The sequence below is a fragment of the Rhipicephalus microplus genome, chromosome X, assembly GCF_043290135.1.
Source record: "Rhipicephalus microplus isolate Deutch F79 chromosome X, USDA_Rmic, whole genome shotgun sequence".
NCBI classification, from domain to species: Eukaryota; Metazoa; Arthropoda; class Arachnida; order Ixodida; family Ixodidae; genus Rhipicephalus; species Rhipicephalus microplus.
The window spans coordinates 402001103-402024305 of NC_134710.1; the positions used below are offsets into that span (position 1 = coordinate 402001103).

The 23203-nt window shown below is 42.5% G+C and overlaps 1 protein-coding gene and 1 pseudogene across 1 annotated transcript; both read right to left on the reverse strand.

Moving 5' to 3' along the window:
* LOC142775448 (protein tolkin-like) overlaps window positions 1-23203 on the reverse strand; it is a 327993-nt pseudogene that overhangs the window by 67552 nt on the left and 237238 nt on the right.
* Window positions 15419-21416, reverse strand: LOC142777042 (uncharacterized). The gene is made up of 4 exons (XM_075881346.1): window positions 20945-21416; window positions 18858-18940; window positions 16539-16755; window positions 15419-15501 (listed from the first exon to the last, which is right to left on the reverse strand). Exons 1-4 carry the CDS (start codon window positions 20949-20951, stop codon window positions 15419-15421), a joined length of 390 nt encoding a protein of 129 aa, XP_075737461.1. The 5' UTR covers window positions 20952-21416.

A 23203-nucleotide genomic window follows, 5' to 3' on the forward strand; every position in this document is an offset into this window, starting at 1 on the left:
CATTACGCAGTACATGAAATAAAATGGGAAAAACATCCGTATCTGCAACATCCTCTGTTAGCCAAGTTTCTGTTACAGCCACGAGGTCATGGTCATAAATTAGTGTCAACGATTCTAGTTCTTCTGTTTTTTTCAAAACGCTTCGTGCATTCACGTTTATCAGCTTTATGTCGCACTGCTTCTTTTGTCAGACCGGGCTGCGTGCTTCGCTTTGAGCGTTCTTAACTTTCACGCGTGTATGGGAACGGGAATCCCACGTATAAGCAGCGTCGTCGATGTAAAGCTTATCTCGAACAAGCCTCACCTTCGCACCATTGCGCCTATCATCAAGAGCAGAGCGCCAAAGGGACTTCCTTTTTTCTAATGTTTCTTTTGAGTAGTCGTCAGAGACTGCGATATTAGTACCTCTCAATTTTTTGCAGCTCCTAAATATGGCCATCTTTTCATTGTAGTCATAAAATCTTACAATTACTGGTCTGTCCTGTTTGCTTTTCTTCTGACCAATGCGGTGAATTCTTTCTACTGAGGACACTGTAACACCAAGGCGCGTTGAGAATATGTTTTTTAATACTTTCTCTTCAATGTCCTGTCGTGTTTCCTTATCAGTCTCAGTGACACCAAAAACAAGAAGATTATTTCTTCTAGCCCTGTCTTCCAATTCGATTAACCTTTCTTGCTGTTGTTCAATCGTGCGCTGGAGGCTTTCAACAGCAATGTCAAGGTTATTTATCTTAGTAGCATATTCAGACAATAGTTCCAATTTTTCTTCTATCTGAGTTAGCCTAGCTTGTATTTGAGTTTGTGTCTTTAAGATTATCTCTAGCATTTCCTCAACAGTTGGTCCGGGATTGAGTTCAATGTCCCCGGAAAGCATTAGCACCAATTCTGACCACAACTTGAACAAAATGTCAAAACAATTCACTGGGAGCGGCAGCACAATCAAAAAAAGATTGCAGGAACGATAGGAGGATGCAGGAGCATAATAACCAACCTGCAAGATAAGCCACGCATGTTTCAGCGACATTGCTGCTGTAGTGCCGCCGCTCCCACTGAGGTGCCGCTGAAGCGGACGAGGTTTTATGTCTTCTTTGCGTGGTGACGTCACCGAAGTCTTCCAGTTCCATAGGTTGGCCCCGATGACGCCACGGGATGCTGTCGGGGATAATCTGGGCAGGGCCGGGACTTTGTCGGTCGATGTTGGAGCACTGAGCACGAGCGGCACCATCTGCAAGATAAGCCACGCATGTTTCAGCGACATTGCTGCTGTAGTGCCGCCGCTCCCACTGAGGTGCCGCTGAAGCGGACGAGGTTTTATGTCTTCTTTGCGTGGTGACGTCACCGAAGTCTTCCAGTTCCATAGGTTGGCCCCGATGACGCCACGGGATGCTGTCGGGGATAATCTGGGCAGGGCCGGGACTTTGTCGGTCGATGTTGGAGCACTGAGCACGAGCGGCACCATCTGCAAGATAAGCCACGCATGTTTCAGCGACATTGCTGCTGTAGTGCCGCCGCTCCATATATATATGTGTGTGTGTGTGTATGTGTGTGTGTGTGTGTGTGTGAGAGAGTGTTATTTTATTGTTTTTATTTTGATAAGTTGCTAGTGTAATTCCTTAATTCCTTAAAATCAATATGACTCCTGTTCTATGTGGCAAGATTGATCGAGGAGCGTTTCTTGCCGATCGCCTTTATCACGTAGGGATAGGCTATGGACGCTGCTCTATTACATGCAGTACCTAGCAGCTGGTATGCTAATTATTGCGAGACATGACATCTCCCTTCAGCGGAATGCCATATCCATATGCGTAGTGTACTGGCTCTTGTTTTGTTAACGCGGCTTTGTCATAGGTAAAACCTAATAGCCAACATCCTTTAACCTAACCTGAGGGATATTTAAAATATGACGCATTACAGCTTGTTACAGTATAATGTGGCACAATAACTCGTAAACACGCGCTTACTCTCCAATTTACGCATTTTTGTTGAAATAACGAGTCAGAGTGTTTCAAAATTTTGATTGATTTCGAGGCATGTAAAAAATGGCTTCACCCAGTGCCATAATTGCTGACAAAGTTGTTTTATTGACCAGTATGCAGTTCTGCTCAGAAAATATTATGAAAAAAAACTAAAAGCGCAAGGAATAACACAAATCCTGCTCAAAACAGGCTTTGGTAAACCGCATATAATGTGCTCACTAACGCCTGTCGACACTTTGCTGGCAATCTTCGAAATGTATCTGAGGCCGAACAGCAGGCATAATGAAAAGATTTCGTTGGTATTTTACGCTTCTCATTCACCATAAGTGTAGACTAAAAGATTTTACTATAAACTCTTGACTTGATAGAATGATACCTGCGTGCACACAAATAAATGAATGGAGCTTTGCTGAGAAGTTTGAGTATTCAATCCCTGATTACTCCTGCACGCTGCGCACTAAGGGCGTGAAAAAAAAACAAAAAAGCATTGAATGACATATGGATGAACCAATGAAACACCAGCGTGTGCAGAGGTAATTTATCAGTCCCACGGTGTAGAGGACACTCTGCGAAGAGTGTTAATTTTCGTAGTGGACTAGAATGTTAACGAAACTCAGCCGGCACCGGAAGTTGAATGGTTACCGAATATGTTACATAAGAAAGAACATACTACTGCATCGCAACACAGTGAAATAAGTTTTTAAAAGGTCTTCATTATTTCATTTCATCAAATTTGCAAACATACTGCTAGAAGGAAACATTTATAACTGAAGTATATTCACACATAAAAAAATACAACGCTGCTTTATATGTGTTACAGTTCAACTATTGCCATCTAGTATTTGTCTTGTATAAGTATTTTTTAATGAGACAAGTCAACGAGGTGCGTTTGATGCTACGGTGAAGCTTTATTTTCTTTTTTATATTCAACTGTACCATTCACCGCTGATGATCACAGGGATGTTGAAATGTCCGAATCATTAATAATTGCTAGCATTTAACGTCCTGAAACCACCATATGCCTATGAAAGACCCTGCAACAGAGGGCTCCGGAAATTTCGACCAGCTGGGGTTTCTTAACATGCAACTAACTCTAAGTACACCGGCTTCAAGCATTTTCGCTTTCACCAAAAATGCAGCCGCCGAGGTTGCGATTCAATCCCGCGAATAGCGGGTCGGCAATCGGAGTCGGTCGGTGTGTGTGTGTGTGTGTGTGTGTGTGTGTGTGTGTGTGTGTGTGCGTGTGCGTGTGCGTGTGCGTGTGCGTGTGTGTGTGTGTGTGTGTGTGTGTGTGTGTGTGTGTGTGGTGTGTGTGTGTGTGTGTGGTGTGTGTGTGTGTGTGTGTGTGTGTGTGTGTGCGCACATCCGGCGGGGTTGTATAATGTGCTGGGGATTCGGAACTCGGACAAGCATCTGGGCGTGCTTAGGCCGTTATGTGAGAGACATGCTTTCTTCAAGGGAGCTATTTCGATGCAAAAGAACGGGGTTACACACTGCTGCTGAGTAAGAGGCGCTTCGTGCGTTCTGCGCGATCCGCAAGCCTTCTTTCATTGTTTGAAAAAACACAAGTGTACGTGATAATTTAGCACTCTTAAATCAAATTAAGTGCATACTTTCCGTGCCCAAACCACGCATTTCGTGACCGTTTCAGTGAACCCATATTAACGTACACTTTTTCAAGAAAAATTTCTCACCTTAAGATACGTTTCTCTTTATCTTATCTTTCAATCATTCCCTACACAACATGGGTACCCACACCATCAGTGCTAAGCGTTTTTCGAGCGTACTTTTACGGAACGAGCCACAATGCGAACCGAAGCAGAAGGGGAAACGTAAAGGTAAACAAAAAAAATGAGAGTTTAAGACACGCCCTTGACCACAAAAATACAACGCTATAGCACCTTTGGTTTCGCCCAACTTTTTTTTTTCGTTCACGAAAGACACCTTCTAGCTGCTCATCCACCGATGGCGACGCTACTCCCCCGCAACCACCCCGTTTCTTTTTAGACAATGCAGTCGTTCATTGCGTCTTCCTCTGAATAAAACGGGATAGTCGCGGGTGGGCTAGACGCGATATCGTTCCGCGGAATACATGGAAGAGCGTCCTCAAGTGCTCTTGATGCTTAATCATAAAACACAGCGCACAAAACATGGGACGAAAGAGATCTGGACAAGTGCTTTCAGTTGAAGATATCTTTCTGTCCCATGTTTTATGCACTCTGTTTCATGAAGAACGATGAACAACCAACACGCCCAAACTTTTACCCTATTGAAGTGTTCTTGCTGGCCTTTGTAATCTATAGAAGCGCATGCTCGCTTTATGCTGGGTGAAACGGCAAATAATCCAAGTCGTGAAAACCGAGGCGAACAATGGTGAATTTTAGCGGCCACTGGATCGTCCACGACAAGTGGTGCAACTAAGCGCATGCATTGCGTAGGAATCTGAAAAGGCGTACACACGCAATGTTGTAAGTATCAAGTATAGAGACTACGGGTAATAAAAAAAAAGGTGTATACCTAAGGCAAAGAAACAGTGCTTACGCAGTAAAGGTATTTTTTCTTTCTTTCTTTCTTTCTTTCTTTCTTTTTTCTTTCTGCCTTTCTTTTTTTTCTTTCTCTATTTCTTTCTTTTCTTCCTTCTTTCTTTGTCTTAAGTGTGCGCAATACAAATACCATTGCTAAAGGTCTTTTCTTAATTTATAGCTTGATGTCATATGCTCAAGCCTGTGCTTTCTCTCAGTATTGGTGCTCTTGCGATTCTCTGCAACAAAACCTATTGAGTGCACCTAAAATCACTACATTGCAGTATAAATATTTTGCATACCCACACGTAAAGGAGCATGAATGCCAAAATTCTTCAGTTACCTTACCACGTCTTTTTTTTCATTTGTGTTGTAAGAACTCTGTTAAAACACATTTGAAATTATTTCTGTCCTTCTTGCGCTTACACGGCTTGGAAGTATTTTCGTATCATTATAGTACATCAAAATTGTTTAGCATAATATCACCAATTAGAAAGTACCCCACATTGTTACCTCTCTAAGCAGCGAGAATGAAATAGGTGGCTTCATTTTCACGTTCTACACGATTCGTCATTCTTCTTTAAGGGCTTTACAACCGACATAAAATGAAATGAAATCAAATATTACGCTGTAGGTGGCGCCTTATATTACTGTGATAGAAATTATGTGCACTCTTAATTGCCGCCAAGTCTTCTATAGAGCTGAAATTGATAACATCATCCCACACATCCTTTGTTCTATGTGTGAGCGTGCTTTATTCTATGGCTGCCGACAGCAGCAGCTCGGGCAGAGCTGAAAGGTGCCGAAAGGCTCCATCGGGCGAAAGGGCATGAAAAGGTATAACAGGGTACTATTGTAGGGGCGAAGTACAGCGCCAGTTCAGCATCTGTGAACTTTCACCAAAAGGCCGTGGTCAGGCATGTCATCTCGACACAGATTACCCGATGACTCGTACCTTTGTACATATCGTGCTTTCACCGCGCGCAATTCGTGTCTGAACGACAGCGAGGACTAAAACCATTTCCCTCTGTTGGAGTGGTAGTATTTAATTGTGTAACATTTTGCAAAGTTGCGCCAGACTGAATGCATAAGGAATTACCTGTTACCCTTATTTTGTTGTAGCTACTTCTACTCAACTTGCTGTTAATCGTTAACTCTTAGTCTTACTTAGTTTGTTGCTTGCTCAACTTGTTATGCTGTTAAGAGTTAGCTGTTAGTTTTAGTTCATTTGTTGCTACCGCATTCACTTTTTCATTCTTGCAGCCAAACTTACCTTCATTTCTCTAAGTTTTAAAGCATACTTGTGTGTGTTTTTTTAGGTTGTTTACTGCCTGCTTCAAATGCAGGACGGGCGCCCTAAAATCAAAGATACTGCCAAGTCACAAAAAAGCCATGAAGAAATTTACGCCTGATAGTACCTATACGTAGTTATGAAGTTTGGCCCACGAGCTGTGTTCAGAAAGCAACCACGCGTAGGAAGCAGTACACATTGCTTACCGGCTCTGACGAACAAACAGTCAGAAAAGCTCCGATGATGTGAGAATGTATCATACACTATCTGCAACTCACGCACCCACTGGTGGCGAAAATCTACGTAGGTAAACCCTTACCTGACCGAGGGCGAGCGGGGCTCATTTACCACGAAACAAACATTTAGGGACGCTACAGTTAAGCTATAGCCAGATTTATTTTGCTGTGTCCTGTTTCAGCTTCAACAGATCGCACGGTGAAAAAATCTATAAACGTGCCTAATGAATGTATTTTGGTCGAGAAAGGACTTTCTTCATATAAACTGTTCGTCGCAATGGATCAGTGGTACGGTGTTCTGCTGCTGATCTCGTGGGTATAATCTTAGCCGCGGCGGTCGAAGTTCAATTAGGGCGAAGTGGTGTGCTTTGCGATGTCAGCGCATGGTAAATACCACCGGATGGTCAAATTTTCCGAAGCCCTCTAATAAGGTGTCTCTCATAATCATAACGTAGTTCTGGGGCGTAAAACCTCATATATTATTATAATTATTATTATTATTATTATTATTAGTATTAGTATTATTATTATAAACCAAATTGGAGAAATGTGTCCTCTGCTGTGTGCGAGTAGTGTACACATGCCAGAACAGCTGCGTTCAAAAAACTGAGGGTGCCTTTGCCAAAATTTTGTTAAATGAAGAATTTCAAATATTTTGTGTGAATGCAGCAGATACACATGACAGCATAGTTTCTCTAAATCATCAAATTCAGACGATGACCTATAGTGTCAACGTATCGGCCGTGGACTACTTACATGTATGCAAGGCCCCACCAGCAGATTCAAAGTTTGTGTTCACAAACTCCATTCTTAGCACTCTATCTTTTTTTTTAGTTTCAGAGACATTTCCTGCACTACAAGCTGAAGAAATTAGAGCACTTTTAGTAGGGTAGTGTGCAGTGAAGCTGCACCTTTAAAAAAATTGCATGTTTTACGTGCATCTTGTGAATAAAGCGCTTTGAATAATTTTTACAGGCCTTTAGAGACGTAGAATTGTATTGCAATTAAATTAAAAATTGGTATCGTTTTAATCGTTTTGGTCCAAAAACTTAGTGGGAAAAGCGTTAAGATGTGAAAGAAATCACAAGTGTGAGCTGGACTGCCTTAAGCAGCAAGCGCTACCTGCCAGGAAAATCGATATGCTGACTGGAATATTTAGCAAATTTTATTTAATATTGTATTTTGTTGATTGTGTATATTATAATAAAATTACCAACCTACGTACGCCCGTAAAGTTGTAAGATACATCTACTTTGCGAATCCTAAGGATGAAAGCAGCTTCGGGATATTCACTTCAAAGCGAGCGATGAAATACATGGGCACCCCCGTTAGCTTTGCGCTGTCAGTACACTAACCTTTGTTCATTTTGTAAAGGTGACTACTGAAACAACACAGCCTCATCAGCCCGTGTTTGATGGCGCACATACCATTGTCTCAATTCGTCCCAAGTGTTCTTACGATGCCAACTAGATTTGTAAATTGAATAACTCAGGACACTGTTAACATATGTGACGTTAATTAGGACATTTAAGTTAATTAGTCCACCACGCATGCAAGTTTTTTTTGGCAAGCATTCACTACTGCTTGTAGTAGTGGAGCTTCGAATACCACATCAATTCATATGTTACATGCGATATCAAAAATTCTACATTGTCGAAAAAGAAAACACCCTGCACAAATGATACTGCAAGCTTCTTCCGCTCATACGCATGTGTACCTAAAACCCGACATTGCTTTATAGGCAACCTGTCCAAGCTAGAAAATTGAGTATAAAAGGGCTATTACGTTTTAATACTTCCGCATAAGAAATACGGCAGTGGACTGCGAATGTCAATAAACGTGTGTTGCACACAAATAAGGCGCGAAAAAAATCCTTAAAAAATTTGGCAGATCCCACGTACCTGGGAATCAACGTTATGCGAAGCATGCGGAAGGACAGTGACCATGTTGCGATTTTTTATTGCCCAACACGTCATTCAATGACGCTAAATTTATGTACAAATGTTGCACGCACAGAAATATGTTGCAGATGTTGCAGATGTTGATGCTGCTATTTGCATTTGGTACAACGATGCCAACTGGAACATGCGTATTACCAACACCAGAAGCTAATCTGAAGCGCTGATGATCGCGAGGATGCTGGCCCTGGACACTGCTACATAAATCAACCTAAGCGCATGTCAACTAGTAATTGTAGTAAACGTGCGCCTACTAAATAAACAAGTTTCCGGTGGCGCGGCCACAGTAGATGACCACAACAAGGCTCGTGCGTAGTGATGGCGTTGATATACGAAGTGATGATGGCAGTCAACCTATTTAGATCTGATCTCATGTAACTCGACATAACACTGCTGTAAGAGAACACGACCGGTCCAGGTACACTTTTGGCACCGTTTTTATTGTGTTTGTGTTGAAAGCGCAGCCCGTAGAAGCTCCCGCCTGTTAAGAGGGCCCAAGCCGCGCGCTGGTTGTTGCCATGATAGCGCAGCAACCATAAGCGACCCTCCCCCCGTCCCTTGTTCACTCACAAAACAAGCACGCGCGCAGATGGCCCCGGCCGAAAAGGCGACGTTCGCTCCGCAGGAAGCGTGAATGACGGTGGCTCCTGCGGCGGCCACGACTACAGCAAAAAATCACTGCATTTCAAGCTGCTTGAAGATAATTACGGGGCGAAGGTTTCGGAGGCGATTATTGTGATTAAAGTTTAGATAGCACTGAGACTGATTGTGGTTGTGATACTTATATATATTTTATTCAAAGAGATAGTGCTGAGACCGATTGTGATATAGCGGTGATTCTTCTTTATAGCTGATATGAGGTTCCAAGTTCCGGGTTACGTTTTGACTTCATCATCACAGCTTCATTAGCTATCGTCTCTGGTGTAAAATTTTCTTGTCGGTATTGCCAACTTGTATCCGCTTCAAGTTGTCTCAACTGCGCGTCAGCTTGGCGTTTTTCCCGCTAAGCCTTTGCTTTCTTAGCCCTAGTCTGTGGTGAAGAACTTTGTTGTCATCGTCGCCGCTTTGCATCCGCTTCCTTCTCTTTTGTCTCCGCGGTAGCTCCCCGTCGACGGCGACGCTGATACTCAGCGCGTCGCGCTTTCCTGCGCTTGTCTTCGTCCATATGAGAGAAGAGAATGTGTGGTATTGAACGTGGTTATATATATATATATATATATATATATATATATATATATATATATATATATATATATATATATATATATATATATATATATATATATATATATATATATATATATATCAAGCTGTATATTTATTCATCTTTTTGTTACACTTCTTCTTTTACTGCAATAGCAATTATATGGACAGTATCGGCTGGTTTTAGGGGCGAAGCTCCTTAACACCTCACGATGTCCGCCGTCTCCCGTCTGTTCGTAACACCATGTAACCTTCGACTTATAAGCAATAGGGGGCGCTGTGGTTAATTGTAGATGTGAGGGCGCTGCTGACAACGCTATATATATATATATATATATATATATATATATATATATATATATATATATATATATATATATATATATATATATTTGAAGTAATCATCGAATAGTTTCACAAGATGAGTATATTGGCTCAGCATTTGAAAAATTCTGTGCGTCCGTCAAGTACGAGCGACATTTCAAGAACTTATCGCACGCTTTACGTGCTTTTTGTTCATTTTTCTACAAGCGAACGTGCCTAAAGGGCCCATAAACGACCGCTGAAAGCCCGAAGATCAAGCACTTTGTTCGCTCCCTGTGTTACCTATCATTGATGCACAGCTCATGATGCCATCAGTTTGTTCATGTGACGTAAGCATGTAATGATCACCCGATTGGTACATATACGAGATATATCTGTGAATTATTGCCTAGTTGGCTTTGCCATGCATTCGGATGCTCCTTATGATTTCACTTCGTTTTCTGCGTTTGTGACTGCGCAAGCTGAGATAGACGCGTGCAAACGAAAACCACAAAGTACTAACTGGCTCAACGCTAAGGGCTGGCATTTGGCGTGTTTTATAAAGAAATACGTGGCTATACAAAAATACGTGGCAATACAGCACTTGTATGATTGTAGTTAAGGCGAGAGGGAAGCTATCTATAGTACTATTTCGCCTGTGAACTCAGCGTGGTTTAGGGGTCTTTGAACGTGAAGCAGAGGGCGGTTACAAGAGGGCAAGAAGCTACGTCCGTTCGCCAATGTGCACCATAATTTTGAGCATTTTCTTCTTTTTTTATTCGAGTACACGGTTGAGTCACGGCGTGCCGTGGCGGCCGAGGTAACTGTTTAGCTCACGATGCTCAAATCAGCCAATATTTTTAGAATTTGTGTTTACTAGGCACTCATTTGTGCTTATGACATTATTTGTCAAGGAAAGAAAGAGCGATTTGTGGCTGACATTGAGAAATAATTCGACATTCCAGGCTGCGTGCTGCGTATAATGTTTGGCTCCCCTATTCTTGGGAACCCCCACTATACACTGGCAGCGTTTTTTGACAATAATGAGAAGTCTTGCACGGCACTTACAATATCTGATCCGGCAGAACTCAACAAAACGCTGTTGTCAGAGGAGCAGCCTCGCCCGCGAGAGCAGTGAACTTCATTCATATTACAGCTTTAACGCCTAATATGGGCTTAGAAGACAGCATGCACGAAGTTTTGAGCCGTCAGCTACTAGCAGTCACTCTAAGTTTGCCATCTTTGCCAAACCGAAAAATCGCCCCCCCCCCTCCACCATCCACCACTCTCACTGCTTCGAGCATGTCGTTCGAAGAAAGATGGCCGATGACACGTTTCCTCGCCTCTTGTGCTACATTCTTTGGCTGCCCTTGCATGATTTCACTTGCACATAGAACATACGAAAAGTGGGGGGTGATGCTGTCGCACATAGAACACGGCGATGGTAACAGATAAAATCCATCTAGAGAGAGCATGTTATTGCTGTAATAAAAACAATTAAATCAGTAAGCCGCTCGCATATTTATAATCTGAATGATTGCTACACAACTGCCTAGAAATCGAATCAAGGTGCAGAGAAACAGACTAATAAATCTTGTGTGTAGTCAAACATCTTGGAGGTAAGCCCCTTCATTAGGTGCAGCCCCATGCCGCCATTACTGTGCGCCACAATGTGGTCTGAATACGTTGCAGTGCATATATTATGGTCTACATCAGTCAATTGTAAAGGAGAAAGTGGCTAGTAAACTGAACAAGATCACAGATACCACACGCAAAAGGTGACGCATTGATGACTGGTGACAGAACATGGGCAGATTTTGTGCAGTATAGTCACGTATCACACAACACATCAGAAAGCAAAGTAGTGCGATGACATTGTAGCTGTCAGGGTGGGCATCTAATAAGTATCCTTTCTATGTGCAATTATAAGCGGATTTCGCACGACGAAAGGTGATGAATAGCGGGCAGATGTTAGAGTTTTTCTAGATAATTTTTCACTAATCACAACATCATAAATCTTCGTAACACAACGCAAGAGCTTTGCAGCAAATACTGCTGTCGTTTCACTACTCCCCGACGTTTTTGCGCACGTCATCTATTCCCCCGATTTTAGGAGCGAAGCACCTCTTGGTCTAACCTTGTTCTGCGTCAGGCGTAACCGGTCAGTCAAACAAACAGACAGACGGACACACGGACAGGCAGACTGAAGACAGACAGACAGACAGACAGACAGACAGACAGACAAACAGACAGACAGACAGACAGACAGACAGACAGACAGACAGACAGACAGACAGACAGACGCTTCGCGCCTCTCATCATCATTCACTCCGTTGATATGCTGTAATTTTTTTCTTCTTCTTAGGTGTAATGTTTCAGCCCCATTATCAATTACCTCAAATGATATGTACGCTGCCAGACATTATTAAACGAAACATCCATGTTTCCGCCTTGCCATCCTTTTTCATGCATACGCGACGTTGAAGAAGAAAAGAGAATGAACCAAAAAGAAAAAAAAACGTCCTCGAAACGCACGTTGTACAAAAAAAAATGCCCCAATCTACATGTTACACTGTAAATGTCGTCGAAAGACGATAGTCTTGCGTCTGGAGAGAGTGAACAAAACTTTAATTTGATGTTCTGCGCAAGAGAATCGGTGAATAGTATTCTGCAGGCGCTTCGTTAGAGTGCCTCGAGCGTACGGCGGAGGTGAACGAGCGCTTATATACACATTAGACACAAGTGCCATCTAGCAGTTATCTTAAAAAACGAAGGCGTGCAGCCCGCGGAGAAAGATGCGCGCCAGTCTTGGAGGTAATAAGGTGCACAACGCAAAGCGATGGGCAGGTGCCACCACCGTGACATCATTGCAAAGCGTTGGAAACGCCTTTTTGAGCATCGCGTTGCACTGTCTGCGCAGCCCGAATAAACGCTACATTCCTTAGAGCTACTTGCGTGTGCCTCTTCTAGTATAAAGGCAGACATAGAAAACATCGAAGCGTTGTTGTGGCGCCTCAGATATGTGCAATAGTCGCCTTTTAATCGACAATCGCACAACTATGAAAGCGTAGACCTTGAGCAATATTGGTGGGTGCTGCGAATAGGGTTGGCCGTTTGGTGTTGTTTGGGGTATTGTTCGGGTGGACAAGCAATCAAATGTACAGACAGAGAGACAGACAGACAGACAGACGAAAACTGTTCCGTCGAAGGTCCCCAAGAAAGACTGTCGTCTTTATAAGAGCTATTTTCTATTGCCTAACCTTTTTTAAAGAGTTACTGACAACGAAATTGCCCAGTTGGCATGTACTTACGTTTTATTGCTAGCAACTTTCTGGATCCATATCATGGCCAGTGTCAGCATTCATTGATTCGGACAAAAGTTCTCTACGTAAGTAAAAATAATCAGGCTAGCAGTAGTATTCTGCGCCATTTTCCTTCTCACATTCTGAATAAGAGAATACACACGTTCACGAGCACATCCATCTGCATGGTAAAGAGCCGGCCTTAATGCCACGGAGATTGCATCCTCCAGGCGGCGAGAAATGGCAAAAGAGGTAAACGATGGAATGACTTATATGCAGAGTAGTCATATTCTTGGTTACTATGTATTTAAAGAAAGAAAAGTGCATAAAATATATAAGAAGAATACTGCCGAAGCGTCTTCGTGTCTTAGTGAGAGCCCACCTTTCATGAATGTGGCTGAGAAGCCAGCCTTGTTGACCGATCCGTCGGAGACGAACTTGACGAGCATGCGATTGGTGGTGGACCGCAGGTCATCAGGCGTCCGGTAGCCACAGTACTTACCCAGCAGTTGACTGCTGGCGTCATGGCCGTCCCGAACCTCCAGGTAGTCGTACACACAACTGTCGTGGTTCTCTACCTGTAAAATATCCAATCGTCTGCGCTATTAATCTTTTCTCTGTGACCATAACAGATAAACAAGGGGATATAAAGCATCCAAGTTGGGTCGTTTAGAGTTTCTGAGCATATGATACGAGTATGCGAGTTTTGGAACAAGCTTTGGGAAGCTTATATATATATATATATATATATTGTCCTGTCACCTTTTGTATTTGTGCGCTAGTCGTCGTCAGAAATGCCATAGGCACACATGTGGCTTCATCGAGATGTATTCTGTAACTTCCTTATGCTTTATCATTTTATAATTTCAAAACCAGGTGTATTTAGCAAACATTGAATTGAGTGCAGCACTCACCGGTCGAAATAAAAGCGTTTCACTGTCGTAGAACACCACAACGGCATATCGCAGCAGTGACAATTATAGCGAGCCGACATAAGGAGTACCTACATATTCAAGACATACATTACTACTTGGCATTTATGTATTATGTGTTTCAATGCTTTTCACTTGATTCGTTTATAATCAGCCGCTTCGCAACAAGCGTTGAACAGGAAGTTGAACAAATATCACTGACGTCCACTGATGCTCTGCTGGTATCACTACCACAAGGTAATCTCTGTGCAGGACCCATGAACGGCTTTTGTTAGCCATATATATGCATGCATTCTACGCGACCTGTACGCCTGAGTAGACTACTATAGGAATGAGCGCTGTATACTCTCTCAGTGTGTCAATATTTTTGCACTGTCCTTTTACCATACCAGCTTGCACAGTGGTTTCTACGAGCAACTCACCTCGAAGGACTGGAACTTAAGCGCCACCTGGTAATCTTCCGGCACGGTTATCTTCCAGATGCACTCCTTGTTTGGCCGGTAGTCATCAGGGTAGTTGGGGCTCTGGAGGACACCGTCCTCCATGACTACTTCGCCCCCACACACGGCTGCATGGAGGAAGCACTGATATAAGTGTCTTTCTTCGGCACGTATCTCTTGCGCAATCCAATCTTTTTTGCTCGAAGGTGCAACACGGAAACGAACAGTTCGTGAACACTGTGCCTTTTGTTGAAAGTGCGCTGCTTATGATAAATTAGTTGAAAGAATAAAAAGACCAGTGTCGATTTAGCGACTAGTGGGAAGGAAATGCGTGAGCATTAAAATAACGAATGGGGCGCCGGAGAGGCCCAGCAGCGCTGCAGACTGCATTCTAACAAAACTGTTTATTGATCAAAAGCACTGTTAGTGTTTGTGAAGGTGTCGAACCTCGATGGTGCGTGCGCTACATAGGAGAACGACGGCAAACCGTCATCGTTGGAAAAGGCTCGAAGCTTCTCCAAGCACGAGGTCCACAGTCAGAGTCGTGGAGAAGGTGCTCGCTTGAGCACAAAACATTCGTGAAGGTATAGATGGATGAATAAATAAGCTTTGTTTAAAAGTAAGCTATGAGGAAGCATTCGTCGAACCCTTACAAAAATTTTTGTTGAGTGTCTGCTGAATGCCTGTATACAATTCTCAACAGAACAACCAGAAATCCTGATTAAATTGTGATGAGTTTTTTTGATGAGTGCTTGATGAGTTTCTGCATGTATTTGGCCACCGCGTTTCTGATTACTTCTTGGTTACTGCATTTGTGGTGCGTTCTTGATTACTGCGCTTCTGTTGCGTTCTTGGTTACTGCGCTTCTGGTGCGTGCTTGGTTACTGCGCTTCTGGTGTGTTCTTGATTACTGAGCCTCCTGTGCATTCTTAATTACTCTATTTCTGCTGAATCTATGAGGTGTTTCATTAAGTCACAATTCTGACAATATCATGCTGAATATGTGACAACTTTGTGTCAACTTGCTTCTTTGTAAAATTTTTCCTCGGATCAGAAATTTCACCCGAGACCATAACAGCTAGGACCGCAAGACGGTACAGTTAAAGTTGGCTGGTAGTTATGCCATCCACTGCCTCTGCTGTGTACCCACAAATGTATGTAGGACTAGCATTTGCATGGATGACAGTAAGCAGGATGCAGTGTATTCAGCAAATCTTCCTTTAATATATTGTACATACATAGTGTGCGCAGCACATCACCTCAGCTCTCGCGCCAACATCGATGACAAGCTATTTTTCAGCTGCAGTGTAGAAGTTACAAACTTGCTGCATGTGTAGCCTGCAAAAAATGTGAAAAGGTTGACAGTTTTAAAAAAAATAACTCCACAGCAGTAAATATTTGACATTGATTATCTAAATGGCAAATACTGTGCAGAATGGACCACTTTATGACTGTTCAAGCTGAACCAGGAGGCACTGCCCTACATGAATGGTGGCACATACATGCACCGTAAAATCTACAATAGTGTAAATCACAGTTAAAAACAAAAATGCTATTTGTTTTTAACCGGGATTTACAATATTGTAGGTCTTCATAGTTTTCATGGTTTAACCATGAAAAAAATTAATGTGCACAGAAGCTATCTTTTCATAAAGAGACTTAAAATATTTTATACTTAATTACTGCCTGCATTGCAGGACACCGTTCATAAATGGAATACCTAGCTGCACATCTTAGCGATCATGAGAACACACTGAACAAGGTGGAAAAAAAAGGGAATGTCACAAGAGCCAATGTTGCGACACATGGACTTGACTTGCCTTCCATCAGATCAACTTGTTGAAACACTACCTGTTCCAGATAGCAAAATTTCAACACTTGGGACAACTCGTTAAGTGCAACAAATGATAACGTAACTAGTCATTTTTACTAACTTATTTATTCACTACCATCTTGCAGCAGGTGACTTATCGAAGCTTGCCAGCATGAACGAGGCTTTTCCCCCAAACTTGAGAATAGCACCCTTTTTATCCCTAACAAGGGTGAGTTGGGATTATTGATGATGCAACAGCTAGTCAAATCTTGCATTTAGTAAGCACTTTCGTGACCCACAAAACTTTCAGCCTGGCATTTGCAATTTCGCCATCCTTTACAGAAGGCGTTATTACAACATGCCATCAGCAAAAATAATTCATACAGTGAATGTTATGCTAACAGAAGTCATGGCAATAGTGATTTGAACTAAGAAACAGATAAAAAATGGTAGAGCCACATTTTGCTTTCAGCCGCGCATACACACAACATCAAGACACAAATATGAAATCTGAAACAAGAATATGAGAAAAAAAATCTACATGGCATCATTAGTAAGTCACCAATCACTGCGTTGACCCTGACTGGGTCCAGTGCCTCCTTTACTTCGCCATTCTTATTGGCGTTGCTGCCCTTGCCGAAGAGTGATTTGCCACGCATCTCCTCCAGAGTAAAAACACCCCGGAGAAGATGCCTGGCGAACTTTGTAGGCCCATTGCAGTGAGAATGGAGGCGCTCCAGGAGCGTTTTCTCAACCAAAACGCCTCCACCGATGTTAACCTGCATACCACAGAAAGCATCCGTTGAGCAAAAGAGCAGTTCCTTTCCACATAGCAAAGAACAACTATGACGTTTCAATTTTACCATCTGGGGTAAACAATTTTCGGCCACTGTTTCTTTTTTTTTTCAGCTGCTGTTTGAAACCACCACCTCAATATCGAAACAGAAACTGTCTTTTTTAAGGTGGTGGTATTAAAGATGTAATGATGTATTTCTAGGCACCATGATACTCTTTTCAGAGTTCTCGACACAAGCGCTTTTATTTACAGCAAAAATCCAATATATTTAAAATTCATGTCAGTACTCCTTCAACAGGCATATTACCAAATAGCTCAAGGAGTGATCGCAATCATTTTTCGAGACACAAAAACAGAAAGATGATGTCGCAAGATGGAATTACGGCTGCAGTGGCAACATTTCGATGGTGGAAAAATGCTAGAGGCCCGTGTGCTTAGATTTAGGTGCATGTTAAAGAACCCCAGGTTAGTGGAATTCCTGGAGCCCTCGACTACGGTGTCCCTCATAATTATATGGTGGTTATGGGACCTAACATTTATTGTTATTGTTTTATTTTCACCTCCCATGCTTACCAGACCTTTGCTTTATTAGGGCCAGCCTATTTCATTTTCTAGTTGTAGCTGGATGAGTAATTTACTATCATTCCATTTTATGAACTAGTGCTTTTTAAAAACCTATACAGATATCCAGCTACTTCACAAAGAAAAGAAACAAAATCATGAGGATTGCTTTTAAATAGCAGACACCATGATCGTGTATTGACAATAGCACACGCATGCACACAAACACCAACAAAGGAATGCTCTTTTCGGAATGTCTTATTTCGTCTAGCATCATTAAAGGGGTCGTGAAAAGTTTTCCGAAAATTTTCAACTACATGTGTATTCGGAATCCTGGTCGTCCTTTCAATAATAAACACCGACTCGTTTCATCATACCAGTTCATTTCATAGTTATAAAACCACAATTTCGGTTTCCAAGCTCTCACGTCATCCTAAGTCAGCCAATGAGAATTCTCCGTCGTCGACAAAACATGACGACGACTACGCCTGCTCAGCCATAGTTGACCGAGGTTTGCCGCATCATACTGCTTCCACTGTCGCGCCGGAGGCGCCCATGCGATCCTAATGTACCAGTTAGTAGATCCACTCCGGGTGTTTGAAGCTTGTGAACGCGAACATCGTTTGCACTGCGATAACTTGTACGACACTGTCTGAGGATGCACACGGTTGGCACATCCAGGACTGAGCCAACCAACCAGTAAGAAAAAACTACACCACTGCACCGAGAGAGCGAAGGCAACACGGAAAGCAAGATGGGCAAGAAAAAACATGTAACAGAGCCGGGCAGGGCGGAGGCCCGGATGTACTTGAAAGCAGAACCAAGCAGATCACTTGCTGTAGCTGCACAATATGCAACTCGGTGTGCAAACCAGTGGTGTTATTTTTTATTTTCTAGGTTTCCATAAATCTATCATTTTTGAGCAAAATAAAGCTAACGCTGTGTTTACAACTTGTATTAGGATGACGTCACACGTCAGTGCTTATGGCGGCCGGTGAACCCAAAACAACTGCGAGTTCAAACGGGCGTCATTAATTATAGACTGAATATTACACCGAAATATTTCAGAATCGGCATGTCTAATCCGTATTGGAGCAGAAAAAATTACAACCGGGCAGCTTTATTTTCTTTTCACGACCCCTTTAACAATAGAAAACATGCACAAGTTAACCCAACAGCAAGTGCTGCTGAAGTACCATGATCAGCAATGCTGCTATGTTCAGATGAAAAAAAAAATACTGGGCAAAATAAATATCATTACAGGGTTTTATGTGGAAAAACCACGACAACCGAGCACTGACAACACAGACTGGGGCAGCAACTCCTATTTCATTGGTAGCGCAACACACACATTGTGAACATTCTAAGCTTAGGCCTCAGTACAAGCCCGTTGGGTACAGTTTCAATAGCCAGAGTTAACGTTTATGGCATCTTGAGATCAATTGTGCTGCACAAGAAAGCGTGCCACAGAAGCAACAAAAATAAAAACAAAAAAAATTTTTTTTCAAAATTAAGAATACTCGCCCTTTCGGCTTCAACAGCAGGAGATGGGTCTTTCTCAGTCTTCCTCAAGATTTTTCTCAACTTTTTCACCATGTCATAGGAGTCTAAGGGAGCACATGAATGCAATCACATTAATCAAAATGCTTGCACAAGTGGTAATTAAAGTAAGGTTTGGTCTGCAGTAAATGAAATTGTGGAAGCAATCTTGAATGTTACCGAAGAAGAGCAATGAAAATTCAGAATGTTTCACTTTTAGAGCACTTTGAACAGCACTTCGTTGCTCTGCTACAAGGATAACGATGTGATTTGCAACAGTGACCTAAATAATAAACTTTTTGTGCTCCAGTTCTAATTCATCAAATTGACAAACACACTGAGATGGACAGTAACATATCCTAGTGAGAATGTGTAAAAAAAGAAAGACGTTTTGGACATTTGTTAGTGTAATTACAGTAAATGATGAACAATGAACTAAGGTGCTGCTATCAGTATAAACAACAAGCCTATTGGTGCCATACCTTTGTGTCTTAGTTAGTGGACCATCCCTTCATGCCTGCCTTACACAGCAGCTTTGAACAAAGGGTGTGGTGTTCTTGTGAACAAGAATGATATTAAGGTAACAAAATGATTAGAATGTAGAGGTGGCATGCCTTGTCAACTGCAGAGTCCAGCAACAAAACACAAGTCGTGTTAAAGCATCTTTGTTCCTTTCATATGAACATTAGTTAGAATGTCATGAGTGCACATGCAAGAGTAGGAGTCCTTTATCCAAACAGCAGCACATACCACTGTCCACAGTTGTTATAAAGGGAATATACTAGTAATCACTGTACAACTTGATGCTCCTTAAATGGCGACCTTTTCACAACATGATGTAAAAACAGTGCGTACAAAATGTTGCTGTACATAGCAAAGCAGAAGTTTGATGTACCACTTGTAATGTCTAAGGTAAATAAATTTTAGTTTTGTTCTTTTTATTATGAGTTTCAGCATGACACGGCATGCCAGTAGCATTATAACTACCACTCAGTTTTCAAAGCCAAAGAAGTTCTTCATATGTCTAGTGTTTCTATACCTAGTCACCTTTATCCGACATGTAAGGTTGAGTCAGTTTATATATGTACCCGATTAAAACAAAGTGTTACTTAGAGGGAGAAACTAGTTCACCCATAAAAGCATGCATAAGTGCAACTTAGAGGGAGAAACTAGTTCACCCATAAAAATATGCATAAGTTTAATGGCACAAAGTTGAATGTACAGTGTTTTTTCCAGCCTGTACGATCGGATGCACTCATCACATGGCCATAGTAGGTGCTGAGAGTTATGATGGGAATCGTGGTGCACAAATATGTTTCACAACGAGGCACTCGAGGGCGAGGAAACATGAGGAACGAATAAGAAATCTTCGAAGGGTTCCACATAACAAACCTAAGAGACGTGTCAGTGACACATCGTCGTGCCTCTCCAATAAATAGTGAACGTTCCTTAGAGCCACAATAGGCAAACAAACAATTATCAATAGAGTTTTGGGGTTGAGGATTCGGCTAGTTGGTTCATGGTTGCAAAGAAGGGGAAAACGCGGCTAAATTTTTAACAGGACACAACGAAGCCCAGATGGCCTTCCTTGTGTCCTGTCGCATATAGGCAAATAAAAATCAGTTCAGTTCAGCACTTTGGTCGTCTAGTCTTCTTTAAGTCCTGTCAAAAATTCAGCGATGTTTTCCCCTTCTTCGCAACGGCTGTTTGCACATGTACCAGGTGGGTGCCAGAAGGTATGCATTGGTGTTTGATGTGTTCAACATTTCTAATTGTAAATGCGAGTTTGTCCTATTGTTGTCTTCTCAATGTTCATGTTTTCCGCAGGCGTTTACACATTTTACAATGTACGAACTGGTTCAGCTTACCACCTTGCTAGATGCAAGGTTAGGCACCTCTTGCATTTCCTCAGGCAGTTCCATGAAGGAAAATTTTATAAAAAACTGAGTTTTGGCAACACTGTGCACTGCCTAAATACAGATGGCCAAGCTAGTTTACAAATTAGTTGCACCATCCAATAGCCATTCAAGCTTGATCAACAAAAGAAGAAAAAAGGGCTGGAGGCTGCTTACCAAGCATGTTTTCAGCAACTTCTAGCCGCTTGCGCAGCTCCCGGACCTCATTTTCAAGCTCTTTGACCTGCTGTGAGGCACTGCAGGCACACTGAGCACCAGCCTGAGTAGGGAACTTTTTTTGAGTACATGGCTTCCTCTACTGCCACAGCATCCACATGGAAAATTGACTAGCACACAATAAGCTGCTCCTCTACTTGATCTGAACAGAGCTGCCTTGTTCAAAGTACAAATTTTTTAGACATTTCAGCTCTCCTGAGAGTGCAAAGAACAGAGATTTATACTGTAGCAATTGTTGCAACTACATTGGGACTGCTGAAATGGCATCTACCGTTTTTTGCGAGCACTGCAATATGCATCATGACACCAGCGCACTGCTAAAAAGTTCATCATATTTTTTTTCATTTAACATAGAATCACAAATCTGTGATATTTTGAAAACAGCTGAGGTTGTGCCTGCTCAGTCGTCCCCCTCTTTCGATGTCACAGACATCACGACAGGCATTGGCTACAGAAGTATTCCCATGGGTCCTAATGATGTTTCACTGACATTTAACGCCGATGGTGTTCCACTTTTTGAAAGCAGCAAGTTTGGATTCTGGCCTCTCCTTGCTCAAATTAATGAGCTGACGTATAAAGACAGGGTCCAGAGGCTCGTCCTTGCTGGCCTGTGGTTTGGGCCCAAAAAGCCTGTAATGAATACGTTCCTCCTGCCTTTCGTGAAGTCGCTGAATGTGCTTTCTTCTACCGGCATGACATGGGAAGATTCACATGGGCAGAAAAAAAATATGAAGGTTTTCCCTGGCCCATGCACGGTGGACAGTGTCGCAAGATGTGAAGTTATGGGCATGACTCAGTTTAATGGGAAGTACGGTTGCGCATGGTGCGAGCATCTTGGAGATGTCATTGCAAAGGGTAATGGGCATTGCCGTGTCTACCCAGTCTCCACTTCTGCTATAAAGCTCCGTACTAATGAGTCATTTCAGCATCATGCCCAAAAAGCCAGAAGAAAGCAAGAGCAAGTGAGCCGTGGCATAAAGGCTACAAGTGTCCTCACGCTGCTGAACCACTTTGACTTTCCTACTGGTTTTGTGGTTGACTACATGCATGCTGTGTGTGCAGGTTTTGTAAAAGCTACGACATTGCTGTGGCTAAACTCTAAGAGGTGTCGTAGTTTTAAGCTTCGCTTTCACTTGAGTGAATTGAACGAGAAGCTGCTCAGCCTGCAACCAATCTGGGAAATATCAAGGCTTCCAAGATCACTGAATGACCTGAAACACTGGAAATGTGCTGACTGGCGGAATTGGTTGTTGTTTTATTCGCCAATTGTGTTGGCTAGCTATGTTCCAGAAAAGAATTACCGCCACTGGGTCTCATTCGTTGACATAATGTACTACTTGTTGAGCGATTGCGTAGCCCTTGACAGGCTCAACATTATGAAAAATGAAATGGTAAAGTTTGTCAAAGAGTACCAGGAGCTATATGGCATAACAAACATGACATACAATGCGCATCTGCTGCTTCACCTTGTTGACACAGTGAAGCATTGGGGTCTACTGTGGGCACATTCAATGTTCGGATTTGAATCTATGAATGGAAAGCTTGTGAAAATGGTCAAAGGGACCAGGCACCCCGAAAAACAGATTATTGACAAGTTCTTCCTCATGCAAGCCTTGCCTACGCTTTGGAGTAATGTTGCAAGAGAAAATGCACACACTCAGAATTTGTTCAAGGCACAAATGAAGGGCTACGAATTAAGAAAACGATCTGTGCAGAATGGGACCACTACATTTTATGGTAAAGCAGTGCGAAGTGCGGATGGCACTCATTTTCGAAAGATGAGCATCGGAAACGTTGCATATTGCACTGCGGATCTGGACAGATCGCGAAGGGTAAATTCATTCGTCATTATCAATGGGTTGTTTGGCCGCCTTCGGGACATTAGTGTGTACTGCTCACAGGGGCATGAACAGTGTGCATGCCTAAAGGAGACAGTGCTCTCTGTTCAGGTGTACATTGTGAAGCACAACATGCTTGAGGTGTTCTGCAAGGATGAACCCTACCATTTTGTTAAAGTTGAATCTACTGCTGAAATCAAGCGTGTGTCACTTGTTTCAGTGGAAAAATGTCTTGCACTGGCTTCCGATGGGGATTTGTTTATTTGCAGAGTGAATGAAAAGTTCCTTGCTGAGGCCACGTAGAGGCTGTATGACATGGCATATCAGTGTAAAAATCGAAGTATGAGAACCACGAGGGCTC